The 27736-nt window shown below is 48.9% G+C and overlaps 1 protein-coding gene across 18 annotated transcripts in view; it reads right to left on the bottom strand.

Annotated features, from left to right (window-relative positions):
* PTK2 (protein tyrosine kinase 2) overlaps positions 1-27736 on the bottom strand; it is an 858662-nt gene that overhangs the window by 143959 nt on the left and 686967 nt on the right. For all 18 annotated transcript variants that reach the window (XM_078686693.1, XM_078686689.1, XM_078686690.1 and 15 more), the window contains 3 exons: positions 16202-16288; positions 15351-15488; positions 2518-2649 (listed from right to left, as the gene is read on the bottom strand). In XM_078686693.1, coding sequence (XP_078542819.1) covers positions 2518-2649; positions 15351-15488; positions 16202-16288 — 357 coding nt within the window. The remainder of the gene's footprint in view (positions 1-2517; positions 2650-15350; positions 15489-16201; positions 16289-27736) is intronic.

Raw genomic sequence — 27736 nt, 5'->3', positions numbered from 1 at the left:
TGATGGATTCACCAGGTGCACGCACACAGACATGAAGAGGAGAAAGGCATCTGCAGGCTTCAAGGGCAGTTTCAAATCGACAGGAAGTTACAATGCAGATAACATTGTGATTTCCAGGAGCCATATCTGAGCAACTGACAGCATGCACACACCCACAAGCACGCAGTCTCACACACATGCAGAATGAGGGAATTGTAAAACACCAACATCACACCCAAAAGGATTAGGAGACACTGACAATGTACGAACACATGCACACACACACATACATACATACAAGCATTTGGAGGCACTCCACTGGCAATGAACGCGCATTTGGTTGCACTGCACTGTCAATGCACGAGCGGGCGCACACACACAAGTATTTAGAGATGTTGGCGGCATGAACCCACACACACACACACATAAGACTAAAGACACTTGCAATGTACTAATAGTAAAAAACTGACAACACCCTGGCAATCGTGTACAGGTACACACGAAGCACCGACAACACATACACTCACATACAAGTAGATTATGTACGATAATGTATGCAAACAAATAAAAATATTAGCTTGTAAAATGTCACACACTACCTAAGAAAATAAGGACAAGCAACAACCATCTAGAACACAAACAAGCATTTAACACTGCTTTTCCTTAACGTGATCAATGAATTTGATAGAAGATGCACATTATACATGTCCCCAGATGACCTTCTTGCAGATAAGCACTTTCCCTGACCACTTCTACAGACCAACAAAAAAGTTTACGTTAACACAATGTTTATTTAGAGCAGAAGTAGTAAAATGGTTGTATATTCTGGGGACAGGAAGTTTCCCTTTCCCCAATACAAGTGAACCCCTGCAGGTCCCAGCATGCACCGCGCTGAAACTAGTGGGTTCCCACAATCCTTATGAAGTCATGGGCACAATGGATCCCTTTGGCGCCGTCAGTCCTTGTTATCAGGGAATTTGCTGCAGAAGCATGGTGTTTTAAGAATCTCTGCTGGCGGATGTAACCCCCACCCTCTCAAATCCTTTCTGTGTTTCGTTCTATGTTGCACTGTATTTTTACAGGTAGCAAAGGCACGCAGCCGTGGTACTTAAAGATAATGTGTGGCGGCAGTCGCGCTGATTTTAATTAAAAAATGCAAGCACAGCATCCATGAAGCGAGCGATGGCCGTGGCGGAATGCGCCTGATAGAAACAGGAGTGCCTTAGCGATGTGGCATAACAAACAGAGCTGCCGCCTTTGGGCCAGGGAAACCGTGTTAAGAGTCTCGGTGAGGACTGTATGAAAAACATGGCAATGGTAAAAAACACATTTAAACTCATAATAAATATACTCAAACAATGGTTGAATATGTATTTTAAGCGACCGGTGATGAAGCCATGCGAGAGAAAAAGAAAACGAGCTGGGGTAGGTGCATGTAACAGGCGGCCTCAGAACGTGTCTGATGAGATGCAAATGCAGTGTGTGTTTGTTAGCTTGAAAGCCAATGCAGGAGGGGGAAGCGCACGGAACAGGCATCCTTGGAAGCATTTGATGAGTCTTTGTTGTGGAAGTGCGTAGTTGGCATGCCTGCAACGTCTGCTAGGACAAAAAAGGTAATTAACAAAAAGTGCTTTGAAACTGTAAATAAAACAGAGGGACTACTGAAGAGATTAATCAAAGAAAAAGGAGTATTTGCAAAAGTAAGCCAAAGGAGCCAATTAACCGCTTGCATGCGGGGCGGATTCCCCCGCGGTGCTGGGGGTGCGCACAGCGCCTCGGTGCTCATGACAAGCTCAGCTCGTCATGAGCCACGGTGCTCGTGTGCTCATGACGAGCTGAGCTCGTCATGACCACACCCGTTTGTGTAGAACGTTCGCACAGCAGGGGAATTTCCCCAGCGTGCGAGGGTTCTAACGGTCATGACGAGCTCAGCTCGTTATGAGCACACGAGCACCGTGGCTCATGACGAGCTGAGCTTGTCATGAGCGTTCAAGGTGTTAAAAACATGGGCGGAGCTTAAAGCCCATATTCTCTATACAGCATGTATAGGAGAGACAGCGCAAGCGCTGCCTGGGCGAGACCTAAAAAATAGGTGCAGCAGGACTGTACGCGTATCTATGATTCATGTTAGATGTGACACTGAGAAGTAAATGTAGATGTAGATGTAGTTGAGCTTATATAGCGCACAGCTACACGCAGTGTGTTTACCGGCGCTTGCTTAGGGAACCCTTCCTGATATTCCCCTGTGAGATAGCAGGGTATCCACAAGGTGAAAGTCAGGCATCCCGCCGCGAGGGGCCGTTGTGGAGATTAAGCAAGCTATTGCCCAGAGTCGCAGAGTGTGAACCCGTGAGTCGAGGAGGCACCGGTGCGAGAATTATCGAGTCAGTGGAATTTTTAGCCCAAGACCCGCCGAGGCGGGGAATTGAACCCTGGTCCAGGACCGATCTCAGCTTCCGGGTCTGCCGCCTCTAACCCCTGAGCCACACTTCTCCACCCTTTGAGTAGATTAATAGACAAAACCAGACATGCTCATACCAAGAATCTTTCTTCTTTTTCCAACCAGCGTTGATCTTCCTCCATTTCTTGTTGTTGCCGTATCAACCTCTCTTCCATTAGATGGGTAGGTAGGACTTGCCCGATGCTCCTCATGTCCAGGCTTCCAGAATCCTAAAGAAAGACCGATTGTGAATACGAGCACAACATTTTGAAAAAAAAAAATACAAATAACAAAACTATTATTTTGGTTTTCTATACCATAATTACTGTGAGGGTCTTGCCAGGAGTAAACATATGATCCATATTGCATTTTAAGATTACTGTATTTTTCAATTAATTTCATTCCATACTTTAGTATTACTTAAATGTCTAGTTGCAAGCATCTTAATCCTAGTTATTAGTCCTGCTTTTAACCTCTTGCGTACTGATGACGAGCTCAGCTCGTCATGCAGCACAGTGGCGCTGTGCTGATGACGAGCTGAGCTCGTCATAACCTCCGCGCAACGCCCACGCGGGGTTAATTACCCCGCTGTGCTGGGCGTTCCATTGAGCGGTCGTGGCTATGACGAGCTCAGCTCATTATCAGCACAGTGCCACCGTGCTGCATAACGAGCCGAGCTCGTCATCAGCAACGCGGCGCCACACGCGGCTCCCATTCCCCCTGCGCCGCGTGGGAATTAGCCCTGCGGCAATGGGGTTAAATACTCCTGTCACAATCGTTTTGTGGGTTTTGGGGCACGCAGAGACTACTGCACCACAAGGTGGTTTAAGCCTTTTGCAACAGATACCCCATGCATTACATACTCTGGTTCCGAAAAATGAGCACCAAGCATGCCCTTTCTGCACTGGGCTCTTAGGGTAGCGAGTAAAGCAGTTCAAGGCTTATCAATAAGGTAGTGTGGGTGTAGGAAAGAATTCAACAACCATACAGCAGAACTCAATAATGACTGTCCTAGCTGGTGCTTTAATTTTAAGAAAAGGAAAACCTACTGAATGTCAGCCGCTGCGCACTAAAGGCAAGCCTGTCTGCGACCTGACTGTGGCCAGTGCCAGGAACACTGAATCTACGACCCCCCCCCCCACCTCTACAACTCCGCCGCCCCCCTCGTTCTCAACCCCGGAGAAAGAGCAACTGCCCAAGAGCGACACCGAACATCACCCACGGCCAGTTCTTCTGCCGACAATCCTTCACCATCAACATCTCCCCCACGACCGCCGAACCCACGCCAGACGCCCGCATCAAGCCCTGACGAGCATACTTCTCAACGTGCGCTCCCTAAACAGACAAGCTATGGAGATCTGGGACCTGCTCGACACCCGCTCGCCAGATGTCGCCTTCACGGAAACATGGACCAATGCCACTTATGCCCCTGACATCGCCACCGCCATCCCCGACGGATACAAGATCCAAAGAAAGGGCCACCCCCACCGTCCAGGAGGAGTCATCGCACACAAGAGCTCCTTCCGACTCACCATCTCCAGCACCAGCGATCCCCCTCTCCAACACAATGCACCTCCACTTCCAGATCCAGACTAGCCCCACGCTGCGTGGGACACTCATCTACAGACCCACCGGGCCTCGTGCTTCTTCCGCCGCCACCATTGCCGAACTCGTAGCACCCCACGCCATCGCCTCCATGGACTACATTCTCATCAGAGACCTGAACCTCCACCTCGACAACCACAGCGACCCCAACTACACCACCCTCCTTGACAACCTCGGACTGAAGCACCCACAGAGTCGACACACCCTGGACCTCATCTTCGTTCGAGGGACAAACATCCACTTCAGCCACACCACGCAGACCCTCTGGACAAACCACCACTGCGTACACTTCACCTTCACCACCACCACCGCACCCAAACCCATCCAGTGCCCGCCACGAAGAAACTGGAGTAAGATCACAGAGGAACACCTAAACACCACCCTCCTCCATGACCCCCCCCCCTCCACGACCGAAGCCAACTCCGCAGCCAAAGAACTACACCGCTGGATCTCCAGCTGCGCAGACAAGCTCGCAACCCTCCGCCACCCTGTCAAAGAACACCCCCGAGACCGCCTGGTCCACCACCAACCTCCAAGAAGCCAGGCACTCCTGCAGACGCCTTGAGAAACTCTGGAGGAACAGGAAAACCACTTAAGACCAGAACACCTACAGGAACACCAGGACTGAATACCACCAGCGCATAAGAGACACCAAGCAACCCTTTATCAAGAACAAAATCCACACCAACACCAGCAATGCAAAAGAACTCTTCAATCTCATAAAGCAGTTCACCAAACCCCCAGCGAAGCCACGGACATCACACCATCCCAGGACCTCTGCAACAAGCTCAGCTCCTATTTAAAGGCAGTCTATGACAACTTCAGCGAACAGACTCCAGACACCACCCCACTCACCACCACCACCACCACCAACCAGCCCACCATCGCCACCTGGAAACCTGCTACCACCGAAGACACTGCCACGACCATTAAGAACACCCATTCAGAAGCCCCCACGAACCCCTGCCCGCCGCACATCTACCACAGAGCCGCCGCCATAGCACTCAAATTAGGCCGGACCATTACCGCCTCCTTCGAAGCTGGCATCTTCCCCAACGACTGGAAGTGGGGAAGTCACACCCCTCCTCAAAAAACCCTCTGTCGACCCAACGGACCTGAAAATCTACCCGCCCATCTCTCTCCTTCCCTTTGCAGCCAAAGTCACTGAGAGATTTGTCAACGCCTAGCTGACCACCTTCATCAAAGAGAATGCCATCCTCGACTCCTCCCAGTCCGCATTTTGCAGCAACCACAGCACCGAGACCGCCCTCCTCGCCGCCACTGATGACATCCGCATGCTACTCAACCAGGGCCACACTGCGGCCCTCATCCTACTACACCTCTCCACATCCTTCGACACCGTCTCACAGCTCACTCTCGCAGCCAGACTCCACAACACTGGTATACGTGGAACCGCCCTCGACTGGGTCCGCTCCTTTCTCTCTGGCAGAACCCAGAGGATCAGACTCCCACCCTTCCTCTCCGAACCCACAGAGACCAACTGTGGAGTACCCCAAGGATCCTCGCTATGAACCACGCTCTGCAACATCTACATGGCCCCCCTCGCCGCCATCGTCAGACAGCATGGGCTCAGCATAGTATCCTACACCGGCGACACCCAGCTCACCTCTCCCTCACAAAGAATCCCTAAGACACCAGACTCTGCTTCCAGGAAGGCATGAAGGACGTCGCAGCATGGATGAACAACAGCTGCCTGAAGCTTAACTCGGAGAAGACAGAGGTCCTCGTCCTCGGACCCTCCTCCAACGCATTGGACAACACCTGGTGGCCTTCCGCCCTCGGAAACCCACCCACTTCATCAGACCACACCCGAAACCTCTGCATCATCCTAGACTCCTCCCTCACCATGATCCACCAGATCAACGCCGTCGCCTCCACCTGCTTCAAATCCCTGCGCAAGACCATCAAGTGGATCCCCCCCAAATTCAGAAAGACTATCACCCACGCACTAATAACCAGTAGTCTGGACTACGGCAACACCCTCTACGCTGGAATCAAAAGAACCCTGCTATACAAATTCCAAACCATCTAGAACACCGCAGCTAGACCCGTCCTCGGAACCCCACGAAATGAGCACATGACCCTGGCTCTCCGCCGAGAAGAGAGTAACCTTCAAGCTACTCACCCATGCCTACAAATCCCTCCACAACATCAGACCCAAATACCTCAACAAGAGAGTCTCCTTCCACGTACCCAGCAAGGAACCTCCACTCCACCAACCTTGCCCTGGCAGAGACCCCACACATCCGCAGAACCAGAGCAGGAGGAAGAGCCTTCTCCTACGTCGCAGCAAAGACCTGGAACGAGCACCCATTCAACATCAGGCGCTCTCCTACTCTGCACACCTTCAGGAAGAGCCTCAAGACCTAGCTCTTCGACTGATTTGGAGCTGCACCCTGAGACCCTCATGGGTGAGTAGCGCGCTTTATAAAACCCTGATTGATTGATTGATGGTGATGAAAGCCCACCCACAGGTTAGCTGCCCGAGTCACTGGTGAATTAGTCAGGGGTCTGGGTGGGTCAAAGACACAGCACAAGCGAGACTGCAGGAAGTGGTAAAACATCTTTTTGTTGGTGCAGTGTGACAGGTTCACGAGGGAGGGACAGGACCACTCAAACACTCAGGTAGGCTCCTGCAACATTCCTCCTGGTTGGGTGACCACATGCAACAGTCATGTTTTGGATCTTTGGAGCAGCACCTCAGACTGAAACAGGGGAATGCAGGAAGACACCGGTCCGCTCCTGGAATGTCCTTGCAGCCACTCACTCCAACCTTCTGGGCCGTTCCTTCTTCCTGGTCACATAGGCTGGGCTTCTCTCTGAGCACTATACATCCTCCAGGGATATCCATTCCTCCCATCTCAGCAGGACAGGTAGATTTCTTTTTAAGGCAGACTCAAAGCTCTCCTCCAGCAAGTAGTTGCAGACTTTCAGGCGAAGTAACTCACCTCTGAGAGACTAGCTGTTAGTATTGACAGATCCCTGGATCACAAGAGTTTCCCGGACACTCTGCTGAGTGTCACCTCTTCCATTAGTGGAAAAGCAAGCAAACTGTTGTAATCTTCTATGTTAGTTATGGAGTGTGGAGCTCTGTGCCGGGTGCGTTCCACATTCCTATGAGGCATTAGTGGTTCTACCCTTTGGCAGTTGCTGAGTGACTGGCCAGAGGGAGAGCCACAGATTTCTACTCGGATAAATATTACATATTAAACAAGTTACTTTCATACCACAAGCTTGTTTATTGAAACGTTTATGCTTACTACATTTTGGCGACGAGGATGGGATTGTCCATTTCTGACAATTACCTCATTTACAATTCTCAGGAGAACTTTGCTTCTCAAAGAGTTGTACAAGGAGGAGGTGATGCCCTTGCTCCTGTTCCTTCAGTTTCTCCTGGGGTACGCCAACCTACTCGGGAGGTGAGACTTTACAGAAATCGTTATCCTCCAGGTTACCTAAAAGATTACATATGTAAATGATATGTTTTGTTTTCACAACGGTTTTATGATTGTTAAGTTTCTTTCTTTATGTAAGTTGCTTAGTATTTACTTTTGTATTCCTTATAAATGTGTTTTTTTAGCTTTATCTCTTTCAGGTCAAATTGAGCTATTGTTTGGAGTATTGTTTTTCTCACTTTCCGTCATTTGTTTATATAAGGGAAGAGGATATGTTGTAATCTTCTAGGTTAGTTATGGAGTGTGGAGCACTGTGCCTGGTGCGTTCCACATTCCTATGAGGCATTAATGGTTCTACCCTTTGGCAGTTGCTGACTGACTAGCCAGATTTCTACTCGGATAACTATTACATAATAAACAAGTTACCTTCATACCACAAGTTTCTTTATTGAAACGTTTATGCTTACTACACAAACCTTTGAAGATGTTTGTAGCGCTCTCTTACAGACCTTTTCTGGACAGGGATGCCTTGGTTCCCCTGTTCTGGAACTGTTTCGCTCAGTTCTTGTATGCCTCTAGAGTAGACATATAATTTGTCTTCAGGTGAATGCCTCACAACAAGGAGTGGTATGGGGTATCTCCAGGAACAGCACCCAAAACAAGAGGAGTGAAGTCCTCTAATCCAACAGTTATCTACCTTTTGGACAAGCACCTCGGAGAAACAAAAAGCAAAAGACTCATCCTGACCTACAAACAAGACCACTGTTTTCACTGACCCACACCCTCCAAATATTCAAATGGGCATGCTTAGTAAGGTCCAGTCAGGCAGGCCAGTGCTGGAAGGTCACAGTATTTGAGCTAATTTTAATGTACGGGGCTTCAATAAAGCTTCAGGAATGTAAACAATATACTTTGCTCATTTGGTATGCAGTTATCCAGCCTCCATCTTGCGCCATGATTTATGCGAAACAATGTAAAATGGAATTCTGCCCTGGTCCCATAACCACACACTTTATTGCCATACAGATTCATAATACCAGTCACCGGATACTCCTTGCACACACGCACACCATACACACAGGATTCAGAAATGAGCCCGGTTAAAGCATCTCAGCAGAACTTTGGAGAGCGAAGCAGGAGACTTCCTGCTTGCAACCAGGGACAGGAACAAACCTTTTCTGGTGATAAGAGATGGAAAATGGTATTCTGCCCCACAGTTAAGTGTCTGAACCAATACATGATCACTAGTGTTATGTAAAAAGAAGCCATACTTGATTCGCCCCCCAAAAAATCAGAGGCCCTATCTTGGTCTATAGTATCTTTTACACATACAGGGTTTGGGTGGATGCAAGATCTTCGTGCACCGGGTACTAAAAATCAAAATACCATGGATACATGCAGTTTGGCAACTATGGACAGGCAGTGCCTTAAGTTTGCAAAACGATGCAGAATATCTCCCCTTTCAAATTTGGAAAATGACAGAAATGAGGGACAGTGCAATAAGGTGCTTTACCTAACATCACTATCTGACTAAGTGGTACAGCAAGGATTATAATTGTGTTTTCATGATCCACAGCTGATAGCTCAGCATCCAGACCACATATCCTAATTGGCATCACTTGTATTAAAGTTAAATAATGGGGTTTTTAGTCATTCACTCCGGCCGCCCCAAGAAAGTTGCCTTGCTAACAGACTACCTCCAGTATTCCTGTGTGTCAGCTAGTTTATCTGTTATGAAGTTGTACATAGTAAGAATAATCAATCAATCAATCAATCAAAGCATTTATATAGCGCACTACTCACCCGGAGGGTCTCAAGGCGCTGGGGGAGGGGGGTCCGCTACTGCTCGAACAGCCAGGTCTTGAGTTGCTTCCTGAAGGCGAGGTGGTCCTGGGTCAGGCGGAGGTGTGTCGGGAGGGAGTTCCATGTCTTGGCGGCGAGGTAGGAGAAGGACCGTCCCCCTGTGGTGGCTCTTCGGATGCGGGGGACGGCGGCAAGGGCGTGGCCGGTCGATCGAAGCTGGCGTTTGGGAGCGTAGAAGTTGAGGCGGCTGTTGAGGTATCCTGGGCCTTGGTTGTGTAGGGCTTTGTGTGCGTGGGTGAGGAGTCGGAAGGTGATTCTCTTGTTGACCGGGAGCCAGTGCAGGTCTCTCAGGTGTCCGGAGATGTGGCTGCGACGGGGGATGTCCAGGATGAGACGTGCTGAGGCATTCTGGATCCGCTGGAGTTTCTTCTGGAGCTTGGCAGTGGTTCCGGCGTAGAGGGAGTTGCCGTAGTCCAGACGGCTGGTGACGAGGGCCTGGGTGACCGTCTTCCTGGTCTCGGTGGGGATCCACCGGAAGATCTTACGTAGCATGCGCAGGATGTTGAAGCACGACGAGGAGACGGCGTTGGCTTGTCTGGTCATGGAGAGGGAGGAGTCCAGGATGAAGCCTAGGTTGCGTGCGTGGTCTGTTGGTTTGGGTGCGCTGCCTAGGGCGGGGGGCCACCAGGAGTCGTCCCAGGCGGAGGGTGAGGATCCCATGATGAGGACTTCCGTCTTGTCCGAGTTCGGTTTCAGGCGGCTGTTCGACATCCATTCGGATACCTCTTTCATCCCTTCGTGAAGGTTGGCTCTGGCGGTGGCGGGGTCGTTGGTGAGGGAGAGAATCAGCTGGGTGTCGTCGGCGTAGGAGATGATGTTGAGGTTGTGCTGGCGTGCGATGTCTGCGAGGGGGCTCATGTAGACATTGAAGAGGGTTGGACTGAGCTAGGAGCCTTGAGGAACGCCGCAGATGACTTCGCTGGCTTCAGATCTGAACGGGGGGAGGCGGACTCTCTGTGTCCTTCCGGCGAGGAAGGAGATGATCCAATCCCGTGCCTTCTCCTGGATTCCGACGTTGCTGAGTCGCTGCACTAGTGTACGGTGGCAGACAGTGTCGAAGGCCGCGGAGAGGTCTAGGAGGATGAGGGCTGCTGTTTCTCCGCTGTCAAGCAGTGCTCGGATGTCATCGGTGGCTGCGATCAGGGCGGTCTCGGTGCTGTGGTTGGCCAGGAAGCCGGACTGCGAGGGGTCGAGGGATCCGTTCGTCTCGAGGAAGGCGGCCAGCTGCTTGTTGACGGTCTTCTCGGCGACTTTAGCAGGGAACGGGAGCAGCGAGATGGGGCGGTAGTTCTTGAGGTCGGTGGGGTCGGCTGCTGGTTAATTTAGTAGAACGCTGAGTTCGGCGTGCTTCCAGCTCTCCGGGAAGGTAGCGGTGTCGAAGGAGGTGTTGATGATGTCCCGCAGGTGGGGTGCGATGACAGCGTCGGCCTTGTTGAAGATGTGGTGAGGGCAGGGGTCGGTAGGAGATCCGGAGTGGATGGAGTTCATCGTGCGGACGGTGTCTTCGGTGCTGATCGGGGTCCAGGCGCGGAGGGTGGTGGTGGGGGCGGTGGTTCAGTCGTGGCGTGCGTCGGTTGAGTGCTGAAGCTGTTGTGTATGTCCGCGATCTTGTTGTGGAAGTAGGAGGCGAGGGAGTTGCAGAGGTCTTGCGAAGGGGTGATGTCGTTGTTTCCGGCGCTGGGGTTGGAGAGCTCTTTAACGATGTTGAAGAGTTCCTTGCTGTTGTGTGCGTTGTTGTCCAGTCGTTCCTTGAATGCGGTTTTCTTGGTGGCGTGGATGAGTTGGTGGTGTTTCCGGGTGGCGAGCTTGAGGGCAGTCATGTTGTCCGGTGTAGGGTCTCTGCGCCATGTTCTCTCGAGGGCTCGGCAGTTCTTCTTGGAGCTCTTGAGTTCGTCGGTGAACCATGGGGCTTTCTTGCTACCGGGTCTGCTAGGCGGGGTCTTCAGAGGGGCGAGGTCGTCTGCGCAGTTGCTGATCCACTTCGCGAGGTTGGTGGCCGCCTGGCTTGGGTTCGTTGCGCTGGTGGGTGGGTTCTTGCTCAGGGAAGTCGCGAGCTGGTCGGCTGTGATCTTGTTCCAGCTTCTGCGGGCAGCCTGTTGCTGGTGATGGATCGTGGTCCTTCTGAAGCTGAAGTGGACGCAACTGTGGTCCGTCCAGTTGAGTCCGGTGGCGTGGCTGAAGGCGATGTCCTTGCAGGATGAGAAGACGGGGTCGAGTGTGTGTCCGGCGTAGTGGGTGGGGGTGTTAACCAGTTGCTTGAGTCCGAGGTTGGCGAGGTTGTCCAGCAGGGTGGTGGTGTTGCGGTCGTTGTTGTTCTCCAGGTGGAAGTTGAGGTCCCCGAGGAGGATGTAGTCGGCGGAGAGGAGGGCGTGCGAGCTGATGAAGTCGGCGATGTCTTCGCTGAATTGTGTGCGTGGTCCCGGGGGTCTGTAGATGAGGGTGCCTCTGAGGGGGGTCTTGGGGTTGATGTGGACCTGGAAGTGCAGGTGCTCGGCGGGTGCAAGGGTGTCGTCGGTGTTGGTCGTGATGCGGATGGTGTTCCTGTGGATGATGGCGATGCCTCCTCCGGTCTGGTTGATGCGGTCCCTTCGGATGATCTTGTAGCCGTCTGGGATGGCGATGTCGGGTGCTGAAGAGGCGTTCATCCAGGTTCCCGTGAGGAAGGCGACGTCTGGTGAGGTTGTGTCGAGCAGGTTCCAGAGCTCGATGGCGTGTCTGTGGATGGAGTGGGTGTTGAGCAGGATGCATTTCAGGTGGCTGCTGCTGTTGCTCGTCTTGGTCTTGGTTGGTGCAGGAGTATTGCTGGTCCGGATGCAGGTGAACTTGCAGACGTTGCAGCAGAAGGGTCCGTGGGTGCCTCTCGGGGTGGCTCGGTAGCATCCTGGGATTCGTCCGGCGTTGAATGCGTTGAGGGTGGCGGCGTCGTACGTCCAGCGGGTGGGCTGGGGTCTGCGGGGGCCAGGGGTCCTGGCGCTGGGCGCGGTCCAGGCATAGACGGGCTTACCTTTAGCGCACCTTCGGCGCTCAATCGGTGCTCCCGCTGCGCGGTCGCTCTGGGGGCGTCATAAGAAGGGGGACGAGAGGGCGGGTCAGCTGGGCGGCGGGAGCGGCTCGGCCAATGGGCCGGTGGTGGGCGGGGCCTGTGGCGAGCTGCGGTGGGAAACTGGCGAGCAGGCGGCTCTGCTGAGGCTGGGCCGCTCGGGGGGACAGGGGGGCGTCTGCGGCGAAAAAAGGCGGCAAGGCTGGCGAGGCTGGCAGGCAGGAGCAGGAGGCGGCAGGAGGAGCAAGGGGGTGACCAGGCCTGGTGAGAGGCGCAGTGGTCACTGTAATGTAATATGATCTGTATGGATACCATCCGCTTATCAGATATGTATAAAAATATATACTTGTAGACACACAGTGTCATATGCATGGCCTTCTTTTGTTGAGATCCGGTACAGACTTCAATAGAACATGTGCCAAGAAAAAGGAAAACAAGCATTGAAAATGCAATAGGTCTCGCCTTTGATTAAGTTAAAGTCATTTGCTTTGCTAATGGTATTGTATAGCAAATCAAATGGCTTTAACTTAATGAAAGACGAGACCTATAAATTGAAGTGAACCAGCACTTCTCAGCTGGGCTGCGCTCGTTTAATGGAAGTGTGCCAGCACTTTACAGCAGATCTGCACTATTTTAATAGAAGTAAGTCAGCACTTCTCAGCTGGGCTGCGCTCTTTTAATGAAAGAGAACCAGGACTTCTCAGCAGGGCTGCGCTCTTTTAATGACACAGAACCAGCACTTCTCAGGAGGGCTGCATTACTTTGAATTTTATTGGGAGAGTGGCAGCACTTCTGAGCAGAGCTGAGCAAACCTTATCATCAGAGTACCAGCACTTCTCAGAGCGGCACAAGACGTGTAATGTGAAAGTATCCTCTCTTTTCAGAGTGGGACACCACTTTCAAAGGGAGAGTACCGAAACCTTTATCCTTTGGTGCACATCTCTTATTGGGAGAGCACGAGCACTTCCCTGCTGCTGCGGCACTTCTATCTAATAACTACATCTGTAAAACGAGCACCTGCCCTTCTATACTTTCATTTCATGCAGTGTACAAGATAGAAGTATATTTGGCTCCATATTTCCATCGTCAGCCCCGTGTACAAGGACGGGGTCTCTCTGGGTCCAGTGCTAGAGTTACACAACGACATCTTCTCGGACCCGCCCCTGCGTGCGGAACAGAAATGACTGAGCGCTGTACCTTCCAGTGCAAACTTAATAGTGAACTTTCTAAGACAGCCGTCCTATCATGGTGTCCGCTGCTTGGTACACGCAGTGCGGACTCGGTACACACAAACTAATGAGGGAATGTGGCCTAACGTCTAAAGCGGTGGCCCTCTAAACTGGGGGACTGATGTCGAGTCTCTGCAGGGACACTTGACATCCTGTGATTCTGGGCAAATCACTTAATCTACCCGTGCCTAACAAAAATGTATGCGTCCGTCTGTAACGAAACTGTTGCACATGTAAAGCGGTATGATACCTTCGGATCTTGTTCCCGCTATATATATATATATATAAAGAAAAAAAACTACACATAAGCGGTACTGTCATTCAGCCCAAACCCGGGGGTACTGTCTCTTCCCTCTGTCATGCCTTCTACTTCCCCACACATCCTTCTCCCATTTCCGCGCCCGCCCGCTCGCCTCCCTTATCCATGCAGCTCACAGAGGCCGCCACTTGACATGTTCCAAAAGATGGGCGCATGCGAAGAAAAAAGTCATAAACAGTACCAAGAAATCCCTTCCCACAACAAAGCCGGCTTTAAAACATTACCAAATGACAGTGCGCTCCCTTCAGCCCGGAGGCGCCCTCAGAAGTTGGGGATAAAAGATGACTGCAGCCATTGCTACCGGGGCTCTTTTCCCCAAGCTCCGGCAGTGGAGGCCAGCCTGGGACCGGTGCTTGCCCGCACCGGCTCCCGAGCCTGGAATTCCGCCGGTTCACTGCATCCGGGGCTTACTGTCCTTGCAAAAGAAGAAAATAAAATATGATAACTGCAGAAACAAAAGCACATTTGTACCCCCACCTCCCTCGGTCCCTCATCCTCTCATGACTCCGGCAGCCTTCCTCCCCAGCCAACTAAACAAGAAACGGTGTCTGAAGTTTAAAGTGAACATACGCATCATGGCTGTGCCGGGCCGCCGCGCTGCCCGAGACGACCCGGAAGCGGTTGGGAAGCCGGCCAATGCCAGCGCGGCCCCAACCGGAAGTCCCGCCCCATCGTGCCGAGAGACAGAGAGAGCTGCCCGAGGAGCCACGAAGGCTCCGCATTGAGTCCCGGTCCCGAGATGGGGGACCGGGTGAAGAGCGGCCGGGCGCATGGGGAAGGCGGGGCTCTCATGTGGTGAGAGAGCCCCGCAAAGCGCTACCGCCGCCTGAGATGCAGATCCGCCGCCGAGCACCGCCAGAACAGGTAAGTGTGTTGAGTGAGAGGAGGGGTGAGTGGGGGTGGGGTGTATGCGCGTGTGTCTGAGTGTGTTTGTGCGTGCGTCTGTCTGTCTGTGTGCGCTGTGTGTCTGATTAAGGGGGGGTGCGTGTGTGTATATGCAGTGTGTATGGCTTTCTTTGTGCGCATGCGTGACTGACGACGTGCGGGCTCACGAGGTACAATCTCGGAAAGAGAAAGCTTGTGCAACATTGCTGTCCTCATTCCCCTGAAAGTAACAACATAAGTCGTCTCGCCCTAGACAGCAAAGCTTCGCTTTGCTTTCGTCTAGGCGAGACCTAAAAAAATGTGTTGTTCTTCAGGGAGATTTTGCCTACCCACAACTGGTCCTTGTGCCTTGATCCTGGGATTACATTTCTAAACAAATGTAGCAGGAGTGATTTGTGTAATGTGAAACATTGACTAAACTTTTCCTACGTCACACAAACATATATTTTTTTCTATTTTCTTTATTTGCCATATCTTTCAGATTGTAAGGTGGTGGCAAGTTTAAGAATGTCAGACAAAGCACAATTTTTCATTCAAAACAATACAGCTAAATATTAACTGAAGCATATGTTACCTCCATGTTGGGTTGCCACATGGATACTTCCTGAGACCGATGATAACAAGAATCAATATGATCCATTAGGGATGCCTGACCAGGGTATATGCTTCCAGACATTGCTGGCATTCCATGGGAAACTGGATAGCCAGACACCTACACAACAAAAAAATGTCAACTTAATAAAATGTCAATAATATGACTGTTCATATGAAAACGTAATGATAGACGCCAACAATGCATCATAGGTAGACGTACACGTGTCAGATGAACAAGTTACCTTCACAAAAAGAAATACAAAGAAAGGACTGGCGCTGACAAGCCTTGTTCGTACAGCAAAGTGGTTGGAAGCTGGCTCACGGATTTTAATGAGATGGCTAGGTTGGGTTGCAATGAGGATTAAATTCCAAAGTGGGAAGCCTCACCAAAGAAAGAAGCTTGAACTTTATCAGATCGAACTGAGCAGAACTCTCCTTGCTTAAAACCGACTTTAAAAAACAGCAACTCTCATAACTCTACTGCATGAAATTGTTTGTGAAAGTGACACCCCACTATCATGCAGGACACTTCGTTGTTTAGACTGCAACATTCAAGCAGAAGGCAGCGCCTGGCTGAAGTGGGCTCTGTCACTACAAAAGTCAGTAGGAGAGGCAAGCAGTCGGAATTCCACTGAGTGGCTGTAGTTCAACTTAAACTTCTACCCGATCTGCTCGCTGTGAGATGAAGAGCTTGAAAACAAGGCCCTTGGAAGTGTGTGCAAAGGACACAAAGCAAGTAGTGTTTTTTTCTTCTCACACACATGAAACAGAAACCTCAGAAATCTTAAAAGGGTTACAATTCAAAAGATTTCTATAAAGAGTAATATTTACCTGGTAATGGTTCGGCTGCACCATATGCTGAGGACTGGGATAAAACCCTTCACTGGACCTTGGACTGGGGTAGCCTGGCCTACTCGGCTGAAAATGAAAACAGTACTTTAAAGAATGCAGCATAGGAAAACATCTGCTATAATGCACTGGAAGATGTGTCATAAAAAACATTCTATTAAGTACATATAAAACTGTGGAACTGGTCCAAAGTGTCACGTGATTTTGTTGATGTCAAATATCTAAAGAAACAAGTTTTCTTTTTTTCAGCAGATAATATCAAGTATTTAAATGGCACAAGCAACAAACTCAAATATTTCTTGGTCCTAATAGCAATAATAACCTGTATAATGATACAACTGGACTGATTTCCTGCCCAGTTTTGAACCTGTGACCTCCATGGCACAGAGACTTTTCTTCAGCAACAATGTTACCCACTGGGCACCTTGACAGCTCTGTGTACCGCAATTCCTGAGAAGGAATCCGAAGTTTTCTGGGTGTGGGAATAATTACTGTGGTTAGAAGAATAGCTAAGCGCTCCCACATACTTACTGAAGTTAAACTTGCTATAGATCTGAAGGTGAATTTGTGCAGAGGTTTACTCTCTGGCAAGGATAAGTGTGTAATAATCGTTTGTGAAAATCCATCCAATTTATAAAGATTTAAGGAGGAATGTTCGACAAACAGAAGTAGAGAAATACGTGTTATCTGCACAGAATGCAGTAAAACCTTTGTTATCATGGTATGCTAATAGTTAGCAAACATTTTGAGTAACTTCTGCATGGAGTCAGATTAGAAAACGTGGCATGGCTGTAGATGGCAAAGAATACTTGTAAATCCATTGTAAGAAAATGGAGGGTCATCATGGTACTGGGTACAGATTTCAGTACTAAGTCCTGGACTCTTAAAGCATTCATTAGTGACATTACACTGGAGGTGGAGGTGGAATGAACACAGGACTATTTAAAGAAAGTATCAATAACTGCTAAGGACTTTACAAGCGAAGCCTCACACTTTCTGCTTCCATACTCTGAGGAGCGTACAAATTGTTAACCAAGGTTTTTAGATGCCACCAAACAGGAGAGTATTCTTCGGGTTACATCATCCCTGGGCCACAAAGTGGTTTGATACTGTGGCCAGACCTTAGAGAGATCAGGACTAGTGGTTAGGTGTATAAACCGAGCAAAATACAGGAGTGAGGAGCAGTTATAACAATGTTATGCACATGACTTATAAAATGCTATCCTCCAACTGAATAGAAGAATTTTACTTGGTAACGTTTTTGTGCTCATTCGCACGTGCCAGGATAACTTAGCACGTACATACAAAAAGGGAAACATGTTACTGGAGGTAACATTATTGATAGAAGCGTCCCCTCATCATAAACACTCAAAAGGATGCACTTGAATATTACCTTAGGTATTGTGAGAGAAAAGTCAAAGCTCATCGCTTCTATGTGAAAATTAGGTTACATATTCTCAAGTCACTCAAAGAGTGAATGTTGCATTTTGCTGCGAGCAATACATTTTATTTGATCAAAACAATTAGGATGAGTTCAGTAAGCAGACTCACCGGTGGCAAATAGTGATTTGTAAATCCATTATAACAAACCATTACAAGTGATATTTTTGTGGTAATTTTCCAGTCTAAATAATAGTTATCACCCACTACAAGACATAGCAAGTTAAATCAAGATATAAACCCAAAACAACTCATGGCCTAACTCTCTCTATCACACCTTCCCGCCTCTTCCCTGGCAGGACTACCATTACTATCTACAATAACGGGATTGTCCTAATTCAATCCACGGATAAGAACCTGGAACTGCTAGACAACCTGTTCCCCAAGTTCAAAGAACACCTCTCCAAGCTGCGGACCCCCACCCAGAACTCCACCAGCACTACCACCCCTGACGTCGCAGCCCCCACCTACAAAACCTATACCCCTAGCACCCCAGTAAATGACCCACCTGCGGTTTACACCCCACACTCCCCAAGAACAATCACAAACGTCTCCACCTCATATACTAGCCGCCCCTCTAACAGGACCCCTCGTACCCCCACTCACACCCCCTCCATCCCACTCCCCCCTGACTTAACAACTCCCACTCACAACACGCCACCATCTGAACACACCATCGCCCGGAGCTTATCCACCCCCTCCTCCCTTCCCCCCCACGGCAGACCCCTCCCCCTCCCCAGCTCCCTCCCCACTCCCACCCACGAGTCTCTCACACCTGACACAATAACTCTCACCCACACGCCACCATCTGAACACACCACCATTTGGAGTTTATCCACCCCCCACTCCCATCCCCCCCACGGCAGACACCTCTCCCTCTCCAGCTCCCTCCCCACTCCCACCCAAGACACTCCCACCCTCCCAACAAAAGATACAGAACATACCGCCTCCCTTACCTTAGCATCCCCCTCTCTCCCACCTCCTACTCTCAGCCTCCACTACCCTCCTGTCTCCCCCACTGTCTTCAGCCTTCACTCACTCTTTTACCCACCGACACCGTCTCCCACTGACGTCACTACCTATGCCTCCCACCTACCGCCCATTTCACCTACTTCACCCACACCCCTCGCCCACAAAAAGGCCCCCACTTTGAATGCCATCCCACTCTTTAGCACTGCAGAACCCTCCAACAACGCCAGCATATCCACCCCCTCGATACCCTGCCTGCTTTCCAACTCACTACTCAACGATTCTCCAATGGCTCTCATCACAAACCCCATCCCCAATCCACCCCCTGACCAGACTTTATCCACCCTCCAGCAAGTCAAAGAGGATATTCTACAAATCAAAAAAGATGTCCACGCAATCAAAGAGCTTCTCTACTCACAGCCCAGTCTACCTCCCACCATCCCTCTACCCTACAAACGACGCACCCTCCCTACATACCCTCGCCTCCAACGACACCCGCGCTGGCCGACTATCCCCGTTCGCACTAACGCCCACCGCCCCCGGCGTGTCCTCAACCCATTGTCGGACCGTGAATTATGCTCTCTACTACGCTCTTATGGCCCAGGTCCGGTAAAACACATATCCAACACACACATCCCCATACCCACAATTCTTACAAACCCTCTGAGGCTCCCAACACTCAACAATAGAGGTTCCGTCCCTAACAACCTCAGAAAAGTCCCCCTCACACTAGAAAGCTCGACCACCCTTCTCTCTCCCAAACTCAAATGCATCCTACTCAATTGCAGATCGGCCCAGAGACACTCCTCCGACATCGCTGATCTCGTCTCAGCTAGGGATCTGGACCTAGCCATTCTAACGGAAACGTGGCTTACTGAAGCCTCTACCCCGATTATGGACATACTAGTCCCCCCCAATTATCACATCATTAGGCTGGACAGGTCTCCTGGCAAGACGGGCGGGGGAATTGCATGCATTTTTAGGAGAAACCTCTCCGTTACTAAAATCACCCCCCCTCCTTCCCCTCCAGTGAACTCCTCTGCCTCGATATCACCAGCGAGGGCAAACAAGCTTGTGCTTTACATCTCATCTATCACCCGCCTGGTGACAACCTCATATTCACCCAACAACTCATGGACTTGATCACCTCCAATGCCGGTCGGCAGACAACCCAAGTCTACCTGGGCGACTTCAATCTTCACTGGAACGATCAGAAAGACACAGTGGTGAATAGTCTCAAAACTTTCCTTAATGCGCTTGACCTCACCCAAATATGCGATAGACCAACTCATGACAAAGGCTCGATACTCGATCTCATCATTGCCAAAAATAACTCAACACAACTGGAGGCGATTCAACCCTGCGACTGGTCTGATCACCACATTATCACCTTCTTTATCAATGAAAAAGTGAAACCTATCCCAGCTCAACCAATCAAATCCAAAACATGGAAAAGGGACATGAAGAACCTTAACCCCTCTACCCTGCCTCCCCACATCGGCAATCTCCTCCTTCCCCCTTCAGGTGCCTCGGATGTTCAAACACTGATGGACCACTACCTTGACTATGAACACAGTAGTCAATGAAGTCGCCCCACTTCAACTGAAGAGAGTCTCCACCAAAACTTCTAACCCCTGGTATGATGATAGACTCAATGACGACCGGCGTACTATGCGAATGGCAGAGCGCACCTGGAGATCGGACCCTTCAGCACTGCACCTCAAAAGGCTTAAGAACAAAAGAAACGCCTACTTCAGGAAAATAAAGCGCACAAAGGCGGACTTCTTTAGCCGTCAGTTGGACCAAGCAAAAAACAGGCCAAGAAAGCTGTTCGAACTAATCAAGACCCAAACAAAGACTCAACCCCTGCAATCAAACAGCACAACAGGCGACACCCCACACTGTGAAGCCTTCTCTGCTTTCTTTAAGCTAAAGACTGACAACATAAGAAATGACCTCATCTTGGATGTAAGTCGATTCCCCAACAACACCAGAATGTCTTACACTCAACCTAAAAACAAGGCATCTTGGCTGTACTTCGATACCTACTCGGAAGAAGCAATACGCAAACTGCTCTGCACCTTGAAGCCCTCCAATCACCTCACAGACCCTCTACCTGCTAATGCTGTAAAAGACTTCATCCCCTTGCTCCTCCCTCTCTGGACCAAAATCATCAACAGCTCCCTGCAACAAGGCCTCATTCCGGACTCCCTCAAGGTGGGGCAAGTCACGCCTATACTCAAGAAACCTACAGCTGATCCGTCTGACCTAAACAATTACCGGCCCATCACCAATATCCCCACCCTGGCCAAACTGCTGGAAAAATGTGTCCAACTACAACTAACTAAACACATTGACCAATTTGACCTCCTCAACCCTCATCAATCAGGCTTCCGAGCGAAACATAGCACGGAAACAGCTATGACACACATAATTGATGACGCCCTCCAAATTCTTGATCGGAATGAGTCCTGCCTCCTCATCCTTCTTGACCTCTCGTCAGCATTTGACAAGGTCAAACATGAGAACTTGCTGGAGCTGCTAAGCACTAGAATGGGTCTATCGGGAACTGTTCTCAAATGGTTTTCGTCCTTCCTTCACAATCGATCACAGAAGTTCAAGATCGACAATGTGCTATCCACACCTGTGCCTGCAGATCTAGGCATCCCACAAGGATCCTCCCTCTCCCCCACACTGTTCAACCTCGTCATGGAACCGCTCGCCACCTTGCTCCAAGCTTCCAATGTCCAATTCCATATGTACGCCGACGACACACAACTCTACCTAAAGCTACAATCTCCGGAAGATATCAAACATCTGAACTCCACGCTTATTAACACTCAATCTTGGCTGGCAGATAATCACCTCAAACTAAATGCTCTGAAAACCGAGTTCCTACTCATCTCACCCCCGACGAAAACTTCCACCACCCAAACATGGCTCAATAATCTAACAGCACTCAATGTCCAACCTACCATCGTGGACTCGGCGAAATCCCTAGGCATCACACTCGACGCCAAGCTCAACATGCAGCAGCACGTTAGCAAAGCCACAAAAGCAGCTAATTTCCAAATCAACACATTGAGGAAAATTAAACCTTTCCTCCCTGCCGAAGACTTCCAAACTGCTGTACAAGCTCTAGTCATCCCTCGAATAGACTACGGAATTGTGGCCCTCAGCGGACTCCCGCTATCCACAACAGCACCCTTAAGAGCCTCCCTGAACGCTGCCGCGAGACTCATTACTGGCTCAAGAAAACATTCGCATATATCCCCAGACTTAAAGTCTCTAAAATGGCTGCCTTTTGAAGCCAGAATACAGCTAAAAATTGCAGTTATGACACACGCGGCCGTGCACCACAATGCACCCAACTACCTCGCTCAAAAGTTGTCTATCTCAGGAGGTTCGAGGTCCAATAGAAGCACAAAAAACCTACTCCTGAAACCCCGTAGATTCCGGAAAGAGAAAACATACAAGCGCTCCTTCTCTGGAATGGCACCCAGGATTTGGAACGCGCTCCCGCCTGAAACTAGGCTGATCTCCTCCACTGCACTCTTCAAGAAAGAGGTGAAAAACATCCTTCTGGCCAAGATCTCCTGAACATGATTGTTGCTGGATCAGAGACTCTGCATTGCTTTGTATCACTGCTCACCTTGTCCTCTGGCACTATACTTCTAATCTGATGTTGTCACTACCAATATATGTTACACGTTGATTCACTCTCCAGATGCCCCCACTCAGTGTTCTCGCTACACTAAGACTTTGGTATAAGCCATCCACACACCCAAGGTACACATGAACACCCCTGTAGTGGGATCAATGACTTGTGCCGTCTTATATTACTTGTTCACTTGATTGTATTGTGATATGTGTCATGTATGTTACTATTACCCCACCATGTTAGTGACTACTATATTGCTCCCATTGTCTCTGTTCACTCCTACTGCCCCTACCCTGTCTTTGTGAAGCGCTCTGATATCCGTAAGGATCTTGTTCGCGCTATATAAAACTCTGAATAAATGAATAAATAAATAAATAAATATTATCATTCAATCAAGCCATTTCTACAAACTTAACTCAAAATACTGTGGATGACACAGAAAACAAGCATTTGCAATGCAATAGGTCTCGCATTTATGAGAGTTTGAACTATTGGCATTGGCGCCGGAATGAGTTATGGCTAGCAGTCCTGGGAGCCGCGGTATAATTTTGGTAACTGAGTGTGCCGGATAAAGGGGGGGATTTTACGGTTTAAGACAATGCCCCTTGACCTGGTGAGAAGCCGGAACGAATGAGTTTGGCTGCCACATGTCACTCTTCATAAGAAAGTTGGAGTCCAGTGAGGTGTAGACGACCTCAAGCCCTGATGAAATTACAGCAAAAAACGAGAGGCAATGAAATACTTTGGCCCATCTTTAAATGGTCTATAACGTGCAATTTGGTTTTAATTTTGAGTAAGGCTCACGAATTGGAATAGAATTGAAGTTTGGCATATGTGGCGTATATATTTTATATTGGATGAATTTTGTCCTTTGCACATCACGGGGTCTGTTCTAGACATATATATTACTGTCTGCACCTCTTTTTAGGTCTCGGCCTAGCGTACACTGCGCAGCAGTGTCGTGCAGCCGAGATTTTATGTTTTCCTAGAGTGGGGCTTGAACCCGCCCCTCTTCTCCATTGGCTGGCTTCCTAAACGGAGGCCAGCCATTGGAGGAGAGGGGCATCACTCCGTTCAAGCCCCGTCTTTTTGGGATAGAGGGGTGTGTTGTTGCTGTTCTTTCTCTCCCTGACGTCATCGGGAGAGAGCAGCCCCTCATCACGCTGCCTGCACGCCCAAGTCAGCTCTCTGATTGGTGTTCCTTATTAACAAATCAGAGGGCCGACTTGGGCGAGTAGGATGTTTCATTTTTGTAGTATGAATATAAATGGCAAGCACAAGAAATCAAGTTTGTTTTTCGGGTCGTTTTTAGCCCATCAACGTCATTACATGAACTGGTGCATCTTTTCGGGCGTTTTTGATGTGCAAGTGTCCTTGCCCATCAGAAAGTGCAGCGCCACGGAACGCATCGTGCTGCAGTTGCCTGGCCCTCACCAGCAACCGTAGTCCGCTGAGGTACACCTGTGCACTGCTGCTTTCCCGCGCGGCCTCCGCCTCCCGCCGACGCTCGTCCTCCTCTTCTTTCCGCCGCAGGTACTCCTGCTACAGGCGCCGCTCGTAAGCGGTAACCTCATTCTCTTCCTCTGCAGGATTCTCGGTTAGTTTCAGAAATATCAGCTCCTCGCCCTCCGCCCTCTACAGACGCTTTCCCTGCGCTCCTCTTCGCCTTCCTCTAAGCGATCCGGTTGCGGCGCTACACAGACCACGGGTGGGGAGTGGCGGGAGCTGCGCCACCCGCAAAAGCAGAGCAAGCCGGTGCATGCTGTCTCCAAAACAGCTGGAGGGGCAACATAGAGGAAGGACAACACGACAGGCAGGCTTGGTGATCTCTGGGCTATTTGCCATAGCCAAATGAGGCGACCATCTTGGAACGGGAGATGTTTTAACCTCCATTGATGTCAAATACGAGCGCTACCCCACAATACCAAATGCAAGAGGGTATGTTAAAGCACTGGACAAGCAAACTGCCCTTTAGACTGACAATGGATCACAAAGTAATATAGAGATCAAGCAATTTGTATTGTAAAGAAACATCATATAGTCTTTTAGAGGCTATGTACTGCTAATGACCGTATACAACATATTTATCAGAAATAGATGATCACAACTTCATAAAATATACATTTAAAAAAGCTGTGCAACACACTAGCTTTTTAGGTCACACCTTTTGCCTACTGTGCTACTCCAAGCAGAGATCAGTCATGCGAATCAGACTTGATTCAGTAGAATTAGTCCAGCTGTAATTATTTGACCAAGACTCTAATCAGGAACACAGCAGTCCCAAAACGGTTACTACGGCCTTGTTGTGCACACATCCCCTCCGTCTGCACAGTGTGGCGCCAACTGAGAGGTATCAGTGTCTAACCTTGGCTTTGTCTATGGTATCTATTCTCTAGCACTGCCCTTGCTGCCCTGGTGTCATCTGTAATTAAGGCAACTGCAGGAACAGAACAAACTGGAGGCTGATGAGTAGCAAACGGGGCTAGAGAAGGGTTTTCCTTGTGATGGCACTGAAGGTAAAAGGTACAGTCACTTGCTGTATCTCTGGCATTTAGGTGAATCTACTTTGGCTAATCAACATCCCTGCTGCACAGGGGTTTTCCTTGTGATGGCACTGAAGGTGTGTGTGTGTGGCTGTGTGTGTGTGTGTGGCTCTGTGTGTGTGGCTCTGTCTCTGTGTGTGTGTGTGTGTGGGTGGCTCTGTCTGTGTGTAGGTGGCTCTATGTGTGTGTGGGTGGCTCTGTGGGGTGGCTCTGTGTGTGTGTAGGTGGCTCTGTGTGGGTGGCTCTGTGTGTGGGTGGCTCTGTGTGGGTGGCTCTGTGTGTGTGTACGTGGCTCTATGTGAATGACTCTGTGTAGGGGGCTCTGTATGTGTGTGTGGGTGGCTTTGTGTGGGTGTCTCTGTGTGGGTGTCTCTGTGTGGGTGCAAATGCAATAGGTCTGGCATTTGTGAGCGATTAAGCTATTGGCATTGTAAATGACAATGCCATTTATTTATGTTTTAAAAACAAAAACATAAATAAAAATAATGTCATGAGAAATGCCAATAGCTCTAACTTTAACAATGCCGAGACCATTGCATTGTAAATGCTTTCTTCTATATTGGGCACGGTTTTTCTGTTTCTTCTTCACTGGTGAGAGAGATTCCGCTGATGAGAAACGTGGGCAAATTGGTGAGAACCAACCAGTAGGTCCCCTGGTGAAGCGCACGTGAGGGACTCTCTCCCATCCACACAATTTTTTGTTTGCTTTCATACACTTTATTAGGGGGTATGTCTGCAGTGAGGGGACTGGTAAACAATTGTTTTTAGGAATGGTTTTGGGGCAGTTGGGAAGTGTTTGTTCCCTCCTCCCAGTGTCATTAAGGAAGCTGTGTAGATTCGGTGCCCTCGTTTGTCAGGTCTTTGTGATTATTGTGATTGTAAAAGACAATGCCTTTTATTAATGTGTTTTGAAAACCTGCATGCGGTGCCTTAACACTCACTTTGTACTTATAGTTGATAACTGTTGGAAACGCGAGATCTATTGAAGTGAATAGCTTTAAGTACAAAGCAAGTGTTAAGGCACTGCATGCAAGTTTTCAAAACACAAATAAAAGGCATTATCATGTAAAATGCCAACAAAGTCTTGCAAATAAGTGACCTATTGCATTGTAGATGCTGGTTATTTGTGACAATGCATGGGCCTCACGGCCAGAGCTGCTGACTTTGGAGCTGGAGAAGCAGGTTTGAGCATCTTGTGATTCTAGACAAATCACTTAATCTCCCCATGCCTAACAAATAATGAATATGTCCTTGTGTACGTAACTGGTGGTGCCCATGTAAAGCGACCCAGTACCTTCGGGTAGAGTTTGCGCTATATAAATCTGCATTAAAAAAGCATCACTCGAAGTGTCACAAGTTTGGCTGCTGAAGATCATTGACTCCCTTTCAAAGCACACAAATAATCCGAAAATGTATCAACGATGCATATAATTCCGTAACTGTAGGTGTGTTCTTCAAAAGAATAAAAATCATTCAACACAAATAGCAGAACGAAACCATAAGCACAATCGTTACTAATGGGAGTGGCTTTTCAGGAGTGCTTTGTCAGAGGCCGACAGTGTAGAAGGATCTGCGAGTTAGCGGATAAAAGTGTTCATCTCGTTTTGTAAAAAAAGGCGGCCATCTTGGATTGCTGATATTTCGTCTTTTGAACCGCAAACAGGGTTGGTGTCATGAACAATAACTACATTTTGAAACTTGTAACTGAAAATATAAATTTTATATGCGACTAATAAGAACACCCAGTAATAACAGTATGCATTTTAAGCTCTACATAGTGCTGAACAGTCAGCGATTTGAATAGCAAGGACATTACCGGGAGGTGCTAGAGTGCGACAAAATGCAGTAACAGACTGCATATTAATCAATTTCATCAGCAATAAAAAATAAGGTGATGAGATGTGAACAAGTACGAAGCTAAACAAGATATTGTACAATGTCACAGGCAAGCAAGCAATACAAGACAGTATACAAAGTTAGCCAGTCAGTGATTTGAATAGCGCGGCATTACCCGAAGGTGTCAGAGTGCTACAAAACGTCAGTAACAGACAGCATAGTGCGCTGATGCTCGACCTAAAAATGACTAAGGAAATATAGGTCTAATGAGCTGTCTCAGTTTTAATCAGACAAAAATATGTTTAATTATATCTGTGTATTATATGATGGGCGAAGGTTGAAAACTTGTCCAGGCATATCTAGCATGGCATGAAATCTTTCAACAATGTTGGCAACAAGCAAATTGTAGCAGACATGATTTATAAAGTCGAATTACTTGCATTTTCAGAAAAAAATGGATAGATCTTTATCACATTTGAACAGGAAGGTGCTTATATGTGCGGTTACCTCTGCAAACAACCATATTTGATATCATTTCAACCAGCGACCAAACAGAGAAGAAGAGGACACGTTTCATGAAGGGACACCTCTTTACTATTGGGCATTCTCAAATGTATTAGCAGTTTTCATGAGGCTGCTGCCCAAATCCACTGCTCTCCTTGTGAAATATATTTTCTCAAGTTATGCCTGAGGCCCCTGATCCTTCTTTCTTATATTGTAACCTCTTGCTATAGAGAACTGTCTATTTAAAGAGCTTTACTCTTTACGGGGCACAGATTGCATTTAAGAACATTATTATCTATTCCAGCTGTTATCCTTTATTCCCTCTAGTATATACACAAGCACATTCCCGTGTTTGCCTTCATTTCTGTCAAGATGGGTTTGTGACTTAACGCTCGCTACTGACAACTGCAGTGATCTGAAGGACACTAGCTCGAATTAGTTCTGTTTAAAGGCAGATTCATCCTTCCATCTTTCCGAGTTTGCATGCAGAAGTCCAGTGGAAGAGAAAGAAAATAACAAATAGAAGCAGAAAGAGACAGTGACGGGGAGAGAGAAGGTGCAGAG

This window comes from Lissotriton helveticus, chromosome 4_1 (assembly GCF_964261635.1).
Source record: "Lissotriton helveticus chromosome 4_1, aLisHel1.1, whole genome shotgun sequence".
Classification (NCBI taxonomy): Eukaryota; Metazoa; Chordata; class Amphibia; order Caudata; family Salamandridae; genus Lissotriton; species Lissotriton helveticus.
Note: the sequence above shows the minus strand (reverse complement) of the source record. Positions and strands in the feature narration are given on the sequence as shown.